Genomic DNA, 11,794 nt, shown 5'->3' with positions numbered 1-11,794 from the left:
ACGCTTCGCTGGCACACATCCAAGCCCTCAGGATGTTCACTGTAAGTGCTGGTGGGTGTAATCAGACCCAGGACAAGATGGCTGATAGTCTGGGCTTGTACAGCTTTCCTGTAGCTAACACAGCCTTGGGCATGTGTGTGCGCTCTGCAAAGCCACTGTACCTCTGGGAAGCCATCCCTTACTCCAAGATGAATAGATGCATCAGTGCAAAACAATATCACACTGTATCTTGTTTTCCCACGCATGGGTCCTTTGCAACCCATTGCCAGCTGGGGTGGACTCATTATTAGATCCTCCAAAAGGAGATTAACGGGAGTCAAATATTTTATGCATAATACAGCTAAACTAGGAATAGGACCCAGAAGTCCTGACTGCCAGCCCCCCTCTCTCCCAACACCAATCCACCAGACCCAGCTCCCTGCCTGGAGCCCCTGGGAATAGACCCTACAAGTCCTGACTCCCAGCCCTCCTGCTCCCCCAGTCTAACCCCTTACACCACACACTTCTCCCAGAGCTAGGAAAAGAACCCAGGAGTCCTGACTCCTACTTCTCTGCCTTCGTACCACCTATCCTTAGATATAGCGCAAGGTCTTTCCCCCATAACTGCAACACAATGTCTGTGTAGAAAGCCCCACAGATAGGCAGCCACTTCTGGGGTGCAGCTGGACGGGAAGAAAAGTTACAGCCAAAGATGCCATGGGAAACCCTTTCACTAAGTGAAAGAGCACTGAGGTCAAGACGGGGCTGTTTTCCATGCCAAGCAAACACAGGCTTCCATTTTGAAGGTTTTATCCTGGAAAGCAGTGACTCTAAAGGATATGAGGGTCACAGTGGACAAGCAATTCAATATGAGCTGCCAGTGCAACACAGTGGCCCAAAGGACTGTGTCACGGTGTGTTACCACTGGCCTGGTGCCTCCCCTAGGTTGCTCTGGGGATGAGCTCAAGGTCGACAGTCTGCACACTGTCACTTGATCTCCGCCGTCTGCCTACAGCCCCTCTTGCCGCCTCAGGAACTGCAGCATCCTCTTTGTGGCTGTCAGAGTCTACCCTCACTTGAAACTGGGGGGTTTCAAAGTGAGGACCCGCATGTCTTCCCCCACCCCAAAATCCTAGGGTAGGTCTCCCTTTTGCTGCCGCCACCTCGGTCAATTACGTGGGCCGGGACACCCCTGTTTTCCCCCTGTCTCCCTCAGAAGACACTCCCTGGGGAACACAGATCAACTCACAGAGGAGGAATCTCCCCCTCCCCTCTCTGCCCGGAGATAAGCTGTCTCACCACCGAGAGAGAATGTCTTAGCCCCTCCCCCTATATCCACAGTAGAAGGGATTTAATCAAATCTTTATAGAAAGAATTTATTAAAAGAAAAACAAGAAAATACAGAATCTCTCTGAGTCCAAGCTGGACACTCATAGGGTATAACCTTGCTAAATTCTGGAGAGAATCCTCTCTCTTCTCAGTACAACCAGTACAGGCAGAATTAAGAATAATCAATAACAAACACACAGAATTGCAAACATAGGATTATTAGATAATGACACAAAGTATCTTTCTAATACTCACTATCTTGACTAGAAGAAATTAGTTCAGAAAGGTAGAAACTGGTAGACTTGATTAAAACATCTGGACTCTTGTAACTCCAAATGCTAAAGACAATACACACACACACAGGGAAAAAGTTCCCTCCTAGGAATTTCAAATTATCTTCCCTGATTGGTCCTCAGGTCAGGTGCCCACCAGGTACTATGCTTTAACCCTTTACTAACTATTCATGACAGTGGCTCAGCCCCCCGGCCATGGCACTGTCCATGTCCCCCCTTCTGGGGGAGGTTTAGCCCCTCAGGAGTCCAGCCACTGCCCCAGTAGTGACAGCAGTAAACTGTCATCCTACTTCCACAATGGGGAGACCCAGGCCTACCCACTACTCCAGGCGTGAGCCCAGGGACTCTCTGATCCACAGTCACTTACTGCATTCTTTTGCCTCTACAATCGCTGCATTTCCCTGGGCCACAGCAACCCCCCTCAGTCTCAGCAGCTCATCCGGAGCTCCTTCCCCTTTCCCTGGGGTCCTGCCTGCAGTGCTCTGTTCAAGGTGCTACAGCATTGCAGCCTACTCCAGATACAACCCTTCCTCCACCAGCTCTATGCAGCTACTCACTCTGCTCTCCTCTGTCCATCATGCAACTCTTATAAGGGGGCCCTGAGTGGCCATTCTTCATAGTCCCCCTCCTATTGGCTGCTTTTCACTCAGCCTCCCTAGGGCTTTATTAACCCCTTACTGGCCAGTGTGAGGTGGATGCCCCATCACAGGCTGATCCAGGCGTGGGATGCTGTAACAGGGTGCCTCTCATGAGCACCCCCTTGGCCAAGTGTGCACACCTGCACACACTCTCTCAAATTGTCTCCAGGGAGGGAGCCCTGGGGCACTGCTGTATCCCAGAGCAGGGATAATGTCTTCACCCTCTTGGGGATTCCTGGCTACAGTTCTCCAGTTGGGCCACTATAGTTCAGTTCCCCTTCTGGGGTGCCTTAATGTCCAGGCCATTTCCCCCCAGTGGCTAACGGGGTGGGGTGGGGTGGGGACCCAGGCCTACCCACTACTCTGGGTCCCAGCCCAGGGACCCTGTAGATCACAGCTGTCTGCTGTGTCCTTTTAACTATGTCACATGGCTTCTCTAATTCCCTGGGCCACTTCCCCACAGCATATTCACCTTTACCTCAGGGCCTCGTCCTAATGGAGACCTAGTAACCAGCTCAGGGCGCTTTCTTGCTCTCCCCAGGTACTGGCAGTGCTGCCCTATCCAGGGTTCTGCAACTCTATCTGCCAACCAGCCACACTCCGACAGCACCAGCAAGGAACTGAACTCCCTCTGGCCCTGCAGCTCTTCTTATAATAGGCTGCTGGGCCCTGATTGGCTGTGTCCCACACAGTCACTCTACGCAGCTTGGAGGACCCTTTCCATTGCCTTGTTTTGGGGCAGGGTGTGGCAGGGCCATGAGGGCTCCAGCAGGGGGCCTCAGAGGGCATAAAGAGGGGAGTAGCGAGCTGGAGCAGGGAGGTGATTTGACCTCTGTATAGGACGTTGGTGAGACTAGTACTGGAATAGTGCGTCCAGTTCTGGTGTGCATGTTTTAGGAAGGGTGTTGGTTAAATTGGAGAGGGTGCAGAAAAGAGCCACTAAGATGGGGGGGGGGGGGGAAAAAGGCCTGACAGTGAGAGACTTAAAGAGCTCAATTAGTTTAGTTTAGTTTAATCACAAAGAAGATTAAGCAGTGAGTTGATCATGGTATGTAAGCACCTTCCCACCGAAAAAATCCTGGGTCCTAAAGGGCTCTTTAACCTAGTGGAGAGAGGCAGACTAAGAACTGAAGGCTGGAAGCAAAAGCCAGACACATTCAAATACAGGACACATTTTTCAAAGGGAGGGTGATTAACAATTGGAACAACCTGCCAAGGACAGGGGTGGATTCTCGATCCAGACTCTGGAAAATGCTTTAGTGAAACACAAGTTAATGGGGGGCTCAAAGATGCAGCTGTCCTGAACTCTGCTGATCACAGGCAGAGAAAGCAAAGCTACATGGCTGCTGGTCCGGTTTATCGTTCAACCCCCCAGGTGTTTTTAAATTACCCGGCCCCCGTCAGAGTCGGGCCCCCAGCGCCCACTCCGTGACTAATGCTTTCAACCATCTCCAGCTGGCTCAGAGATGCTGCCCCAGCCTGGCCAACCATGACCTGGCCTTAGTTATTCAGCCTTGGGCATTGCTCAGCTCAACCACAGCACTGCAGTGACCTGGGTGTGACACCTTCAGCCCCGAGGAAACTCCAGCTTACGTGGTCAGTTGCGTCGTATCTCCTCAGCAGTGCCGGCTACTGTTAACGCATCAGCCCTCTCCTCTGCTCCCTGCACTGGCTTCCCATACAATGCTGAATCAAGTTTAAGGTCTGGGTCCTGCAGGCTCCATGACTTGCACCCAAGGTACCAAGAAGGCTGCCTATAATTGCAGGATGGAGCCCCCCACTCCGCTCCTCTGACCCAGTGGCACTCTTTACAATAAGGGTAAAGCTCATCTGTGCAGGGAGACAGATCTTTCTGGGGGGCTGCAGAATGAGCTCCCTGAGGAGCTAAGGCCCATACCAAACCTTGCCACCTTCTGCTCCAAGTGCCAGGTGCATCTCCTTGCCCTGCCTTCTCTAATACAAATACAGAGCAACAGCTATATTCAAAAACCCTACCAAAACAAGACATTCCACTGCTCGTGCTTCTCCCCCTGGGAGAGGAGGGGAGAAGAAACCCCTACATGACAAATGTGGAGTCATGTTGCTCAGTGGACCACTGGAAGGTGCCCAGATACCACGGTGATGACTCTACACAGAACAGAATGAGAGCAGCCTCAGTGCTGTTCTAACTATACACTCCACTTCCCATGCCCCGCCCCCCCACAGCTCCTCCCCCCCGTGACAGCCAGAGCAGCTAGTTGGGTTTTGCTAGAAGGTGTTGGTGTAGAACTCAGCAAGGCAAAAAGAGGCCATCAGAGCTCGCTGGAAATTGATTCACGCCCTCGCCTCCCCCCACCGCCGGGGAAAGTTTAAATGAAGACAAAACCAAAGCATTGTTTTGTCAAAAATGTCAATGGAAAAATTGAGAGAAAGAAGGTGGGTGAGGTGATCTCTTGTATTGGACCAACCACTGTTGGTGAAAGAGAGAAGCTTCCAGCTTACACAGAGCTGAAAGCACGTCTCTTTCACCAACAGAGGTTGGTCCAATACAAGAGATCACCTCACCCACCATGTCACTTTAATATTTTGGGACCAACACGGCTACACCACTACTGCGAACAATGGGAAAAAAATTGTCAAAAAAGGGAAAAACTCAAATTTTCCTATTAAAACCACCAAAACACATAAAACGTTCTGCCAAAAACCATTACATTAAACCTCCCAAATAGTTTTTGGCAGAAAAATGTACGTATTTTGGCAAAAAAAAATTATTTAAAAAAAGTAATTTTTTTCTGCCAAGAGCTGCCTTAAACTGTAAAATTTGCTGAAAGCCACTGGGAAAAAAATCACTTTTGTGGGTTGGGAAAAACACTATTTTTTCCCCATAAAAACAATCAAAGCACATTTTCTGGGGGAAAATTCAAACAAAAATAAAACAGTAAACAAATTTCAGCTAAAAGCCACTGAAAACTGCAAAAAAAATGGTGAAAATCCACACACATTTATTTTTTGGTCTAAAATTAAACAAAAAAAAAAGTTACGCACTGATTCGTGCATCAGGCCCATAACCTGCAGTAGAGCTAGTGTGTGTATTTTAAACAGAGACACTGGATCTTGATTTACAGACTCCAAGCAATAGCGAATCCACCACATTCCTAGGTCAAATGCTCCAATGGTTTCTTGTTAAAAATTTGCCTCTGAATTTCTTTCACTTCTGCCCCCAGCCAGCAGATCTCCTGCCTGTGCCTGCTACATTACAGAGCTCTCTGCTCTGAGAGCTGCTCCCCCGTGTAAGTACAGTATTATAGACCACAACGTCTTCCCAGTTCTCTTTGTGAGGCTAAATAATTTTGTCTTTCAGTGGGATGCCACTCCCAGCCTAGAGGAGATGTAACTTATACTGCCAAAAGAGTCCTTTTGCTGGTGTAGCTTATACCAGTTCCCTGAGCAAAATAAGGTCTAACAGGCAAAAGGACTTTTATGCCAGTATAAAAATGTCACAAAAATATCCCACACCTCATCCAACATCATTCTACCAGGAAAAATTGGTAGTGCAACCTGGCCTACAATGAAAAGTGATATTGACATAACCACGTCTTACTGACAAGAGACACTGACCAAATCCCCAGTGTAGATGCTACTACTGTGTCAATGGAAGAGGGCTTCCATCAATGTTGCTAACTTCCTCTGGGGACGCGCTGTTCCTGTACTGGCAGGAAAACTGCGTTCTGTCAGCATAGGCTGTGTCTACACGCCAGGGCTAGGCCAATGTGGTCTCTGCAGTGTAGATAGAGGCACTGAGCGTCTGTCCCCCATCTGTATTTATTCAGGGGGATGTAAAGCCGATACAGTGAGCTGTCATAAGATGGACAGGAAACAACAGATTGCTTATGACATGAAAACCGTGCTCTGGTCTTTACTACAGCACCCTGCTGTTCTTCTCTAGTGTGCCCCTGGGATGCCTGTGCAGCCAGGACTGGGTTAGCAGCCAGCTGGTTTAGATGCATTTTAAAGGCAATTTTTAATCAGTCTTCCTCATTCCTCTGCCCCAGGAGTTCCCGCTAGGGTGCAATGGGGGAGATATAAGTTAATCAATCAGTGAAGACTGTGAATGAGGAAGCCAGGACTCGTGGGTCCAAGCTCTAGTGGGGTTGGGGGGGAGAGGGGGAGGTCAAGTGGGTTGGCGAAGGGGGCCTGGGAGTCGGGAACAGAAGCCAGGAGTCCTGATTCTGCCGCACAACACCCTGTCGTTCCACGACTGGAGGAGAAATATGCACCCAAAAATACATGGCTCTCGACAAGAAAAAGTCTCTCCAGCACATCTCCTTAGAGCAGAACCGTGCTCAGGCCTGGGCCACTCGCCAGCTGTCTCCCCGGGCCCCCCACGGGATAACAAGCCATCTGACACAAAACTCCTGCTCTTGTTGGCTGCAGGATTTTCACATCCAAGGTCCTGCTGGCCAGGGACATTCACCCCCCTCCCCTGCGGGAGAAGACCCACGGGCCCACCAGCCGCGCCAGTGGCTAAGTGAAAGCCCGCTAGGCTCCCGGTGCAGCCCCCAGCCTTTCGGCACTTGCAAGGGGGGAGGAAACGACCCGTAATTCCCCACTTTGCGGAACCGTTTACATCCCTTTCTGGACCTAGCCAAGGTGTGAGCGGCGGGGGATTTAGGAGCGTGTAAACCCGGACCCTGGATCGCCCAAACCTGGGCAGCGGAGCCGAACCAGCCGCCGGATGGGTTTCTCCAGCGCTCCTAAAGCGCCGGGATCCAGCGGCCAGGTTTTACTCCGGGCCTTTGCTGCTGCTGCTGAAAACTGAAGATCCAGAAGGGGGGGATCAGGATCCGGAAACCTGAAGCCCTCACCCCCCCCCCCCGGCCGGGGATGGCCCCTGATGTAGCCCCCGGAGAGGCAGGGGACCAGGCTCTCTCCTAGGTAGGTACGGAGCAAAGGCAGCTTGCACGGGGACTTCCCCCGGGAGCGGTGGTTGTGTGCGAGGCGAGGCCTGCAGAGCTGCTGTCCTGTCCTCACAGCCCGGGCAGCTTATGCCGGATTTAGCCCTTCCCCCGCCAGCTGAGGGTCCGCTCCCCCGGGGGCATCATGCTAAATTATTTGTGCGCGCGCGCGCGAGGGGCGCTCTTGCCAAAAATACGTGTGTGTGTGTGTGGGGGGGGGTGTGTTAAAACGAAGCCTGTCTGAGGGGCATCTTTTCCCCACACTTTGGATTTCTAATAGCTGGAAGGGATATAAAGCCAACCTCTAGCTATTGGGCTCAGGAGTAAACTCTTCCCCCTTGTAGGGCAAGTTAGCCTATAGCTGCAGGGGTCCCGGTCCTTTCCTGTAAAGCGGCTGGTACTGGGGAGGGATAGCTCAGTGGTTTGAGCATTGGCCTGCTACTAAACCCAGGGTTGTGAGTTCAATCCTTGAGGGGGCCACTTAGGGATCTGGGGCAAAAATTGGTCCTGCTAGTGAAGGCAGGGGGCTGGACTCGATGACCGTTCAAGGTCCCTTCCAGTTCTAGGAGATTGGTATATCTCCAATTATTACCTGTGACTGCTGGGCTAGAGGGGCCCACTGGTTTTAGCTAGCAGGGCTGCTCCTATTTAAAAACATCTACAGGTTATGAATTCAGAGCCTGGTTTTTCTAGTAGTCAGGTTCCCCATTACATGTCAGTTTCCCCAAGGAGGCAATGTTTGGGCTGTGTCCACTGTAGGAGAAAGGTGGCATTACAATCAAATGTCATAATAGAAAACTTGTGCTGTTCGTGATAACACATAGGGGGGCCAGCTGAAATCAGGGCCCCGTTGTGCAGGGCATTGGCCACCTTCTTCTTCCCCTACTGAGATCAGGGCCCCCTTGTGTCAGGCACTACACAGTCCCTGAGCTGAGAATGAGGCCCCATGGGTCTGCACCATCCCCCGCTTGACTGAGATCAGAGGCACCTGTTGAGCCAGGAGCTGCATGGAATAAGACAATCCCTGCCCTTAAAAGTGTACGATCGGTCATTTGGACAAGCTGTATTTTTAAGCAACCTAAATTTGGGGGCAATTTGGAGCTGGGTGGTTCCCTTCAAATTAGGCATTTAACTAACTTAGACGGTCTCTCCAGAAATGTCTCCCATATTTATTAAAATTACATTTAGGTGCTTGTGGCTGAGTCAACTGGGCATGGTTCTGGGAGCCAAGACTCCAGGACTCTAGTCCCAGCTCTGGGAGGAGATGGAACTTAGTGAGATGGGAGCAGGAGCTGGGAATCAGGACTCTTGGGTTCTATCCCCAGGGTTGTTAAGTTTCCCTTAGATTCTGTCTCCCGGTCTTGTCAATGGCTGACCAAGGTTTTCTGGGGGGGTTGGGTGGGAGGGTCTCTTCTTTCTCCTCTAGATATTCCAGCCCCCAGTGCCTGGCACATCCCTTCACCTCCCACTCCAGAGCCACCATGGAGCTGAACGGGAAGAAGAAACTTCATGCTCTTTCCTTGGCAGAGAAGATCCAGGTGCTGGAGATGCTGGATGAATCCAAGATGTCCCAGTCAGAGGTGGCTCGTCGCTTCCAAGTCTCCCAGCCCCAGATCTCCCGCATCTGCAAAAACAAGGAGAAGCTGCTGGCTGACTGGTGCAGCGGGACGGCCAACCGGGAGCGGAAGCGCAAGCGGGAGTCCAAATACAGCAGCATCGACGAGGCCTTGTTGTGCTGGTTCCACATCGCCCGCACCAAGATGTGGGACGTCACGGGGCCCATGCTGCTTCAGAAAGCCAAGGAGCTCGCGGACATCATGGGCCAGGAGTTTGTGCCTAGCATCGGCTGGCTGGTGCGGTGGAAGCGTCGTAACAACGTCTGCTTTGGCCAGCGGCACCCGGCACGAGCGGTCCATGCCCCGGAGCCCCCGTGCGACAAGGGCCCAGCGCCGGCTTCCCTCAGCTTGCCCCAGCTGCTGAAGGATTTTGCCCCGGAGAACATTTTTGGCTGTGGGGAGGTGGTGCTGCTGTATAAGGCCATGCCGGGCAGGGAGCGGGAGGGAAAGGAGCGGCTGTGCGTGGCGCTGTGCGTGAACGGGAGCGGCACAGAGAAGCGGAAGCCCGTGGTGGTCGGCAGGCGGTTGGCTCCGCGATGTTTCTTTGGGGTCAACACGGAAGCTTTGCCAGTCCTTTACCGCAGCAGCGCTGATGGTCAGCTGACACCGGAGCTCTTCTCAGAGTGGCTGACGGACTTTGACCGGGAGATGGGCCAGCAGCACCGCAGTGTGGCGCTGGTGCTGGATGCTGAGCGGCGCTTCCCTGATCCGGAGCCTGCCAACATCCGCCTGGTCTTCCTGCCCCCGCAGCCTCACCATGACGATGGCCCCTCACCTTGCCCTCTCCATCCCGACATCGTCCGGGATTTCAAGTCCCGCTACAAGCGCAGGCTTCTGGGCAAAGTGTCCTCCATCAGCAGCGAGACCGACAGCTCCCCTGCTTCCATCGCTGCCTCCATCACTGTGCTGGACGCCCTCCACATGGTGGCGGCCGCTTGGGACAAAGTCCAGCCCTCCCTGGTGGAACGGTGCTTTGGGGAGGCCGGCTGCTCCAAGGGGAAGGGGTCCCTGGGGCCCCCCAGCCTTGCCCCCCCCAGGGGGATGAGCCCAGAAGATTTCTGGCGCTTTGTGGACATGGAGACAGAGCTGGCCTGTCCCCCAGCCCTGCCTCCGGCCGGGGCCTATAAGGAGGAGGAAGAGGAGGAGGGAGAGGGAGAGGACCTTTTTGGCAGCCTGCCCACCAAGGCTGATGCCCTGAAGGCCCTGGGGACCCTGCGGCGCTGGTTCGAGTGCAATGGCTCGGCCGAGGGGGTCTTCCAGCAGTTCTACAGCTGCGAGGAGGAGGTGGAGCGGCTGTGCTGCCAGTGAGCACCCAACTCCCCACACTACCCCTGGCGGCCTCCCAACGCTGGAGCATGGAGGGGCTGGTGGCCCTGTATCCCACCGACTCAGTGCTTAGAGAGCAGGATTCCAGCCCAATCGCCCAGTGCCTGAGTGCTGGGGGGCTGGCGTCATGCCCCAGTCCCCCACTAGGGGGCACTAGAGGGACTGAATTCATGCCCCCATTCTCTGCCATGGCCTCTGAGAGCTGGTTCTGGGGGACAGGAATTGGAGACCTGCCCTTTTCTTTCTTCTGGGTGCATCTTTATGGGCATATAAAGATCTGGAAGAGCCCCCATTACTAGTTACTGTTATTACCACCACCCTCAGCAGGATCCTCCGCCAAAAGTTTCCCACTGGCAATTCTGGGGTGCACCCATTTCAAGGATGTCCTGCTAGTCACCCCCCCCCAAAAGGGGTCAGGCCTCTTCAGAAGTCAGAGTGAGGCTCCTGCCGTCCTAATGGAATCACAGTTACTGCAACACTCCCGAGTCGGGCTTAGAAACTTTTCCCCACAGAACTGCACTTCTGCACGAAATAAATCCAGGGAAGAAAGAAAGGGGGAGTTGAATTTTGACAATTTCCCTCCCAATTGTTTGAGCGCTAGGGCATTCAACAAAACCAACCCCCCTGAAAGCGATAGCAACAACAGCCTGAGTGGGGAGAACAGCTCCCCGCATTAAATGAATTTCCTTTCCAGGCACCTTATTATCCTTCAGCTTCCCAGGGATCCAAGGAAAGGGAGGAAGAGAAGTGATGTTCTAATGTGAGGTAGTGCACCACCCCAGAGCCAGCAGCCTCTGATCTTTGGATGGGAAGATTTAACTTCCATGGCTGCAGAGGGGAACAGAAGTATGGACTGGGGGTAGGGCACTGGCCTGGAAGTCAGGACTCCTGGATCCTATTTCTAGCTCTGGGAGGGGAGTGGTATCTAGTGGTCAGAGCAGAGGAGGCTGGGACTCAGGATTCCTGGGTTCTATTCCCAGCTCTGAGTGGGGCGTGGTATCTACACTGTAAAGTAAGCCCAGGGTTTGAACTCAGGCCTAACCCCCCTTCCGTCTACACACAAATTGTACTAACCCAGGGTCAGAGGACCCCACAGGAGTAGAGGGTCCAAGCCTGAGTTAAGCTGGGACCCAGGGTTCAAGCCCTTTTGCTTTGCAGTGTAGAGGCAGCCCTACTGGACTCAAGCTCTGGGAGTCTGCCAACAGTCTCCCACAGTCCCATGGGTCAACTTTCTTTGTCCTCTGGACAGGCAAGGTTTCCCACCCTGCACCATGACCAAAGGGCTAGCGCAGCCACATTTTGGGAGGGCACAAGGAAGTGTGGGACACGGTAGTTGGACTTGGTCCTGCATAATGCAGCATAGATGCTGGAGCCCTAGGTTGGGACCCAGGGTTCAACAATTCCTAACCCGGGGTGACAAAGGAGTGTAGACGCTTAAGCCCTAGGTTAACAAACCCGGATCTGCAACCTCCAGTTCCACTCACCCTGGACTTACATTGCAATGTAGACAGGCCCTGGGAGTCCTGACTTCTGGGCTCTATTCCCAACTCTGCCTCTGACCTTGAGCAAGTCCCAAATCCTCTCGGTGCCTCAGTTTCCTCTCCCATCCTTTGTCTATTTAGACTCAGCTCTTTGGGGGCAGGAACCATCTCTCACTAGGTGTACAGGGCCCAGCCTAA

General features: G+C 53.0%; 1 protein-coding gene across 2 annotated transcripts; it reads left to right on the top strand.

Annotated features, from left to right (window-relative positions):
* The first annotated feature begins 7,028 nt into the window (after positions 1 to 7,028).
* Positions 7,029 to 11,779, top strand: TIGD3 (tigger transposable element derived 3). 2 transcript variants are annotated; one of them, XM_039481787.1, is made up of 2 exons: positions 7,029 to 7,153; positions 8,600 to 11,779. In XM_039481787.1, exon 2 carries the CDS (start codon positions 8,655 to 8,657, stop codon positions 10,095 to 10,097), a length of 1,443 nt encoding a protein of 480 aa, XP_039337721.1. In that variant the 5' UTR covers positions 7,029 to 7,153; positions 8,600 to 8,654; the 3' UTR covers positions 10,098 to 11,779. The 2 variants fall into 2 exon arrangements, with proteins under 2 accessions (XP_039337721.1, XP_039337722.1); XM_039481788.1 differs by having other exon boundaries at positions 7,029 to 7,157.
* Positions 11,780 to 11,794: the final 15 nt, after the last annotated feature.

Source organism: Mauremys reevesii, linkage group 7 (assembly GCF_016161935.1).
Source record: "Mauremys reevesii isolate NIE-2019 linkage group 7, ASM1616193v1, whole genome shotgun sequence".
NCBI lineage: Eukaryota > Metazoa > Chordata > Testudines > Geoemydidae > Mauremys > Mauremys reevesii.
This window is presented reverse-complemented; position numbering and strand designations above follow the sequence as displayed.

What these genes read in the sequence shown, in the direction of transcription:
- TIGD3 (XM_039481787.1), top strand. Translation starts at nt 8,655, where the DNA reads ATGGAGCTGAACGGGAAGAAGAAACTTCATGCTCTTTCCTTGGCAGAG.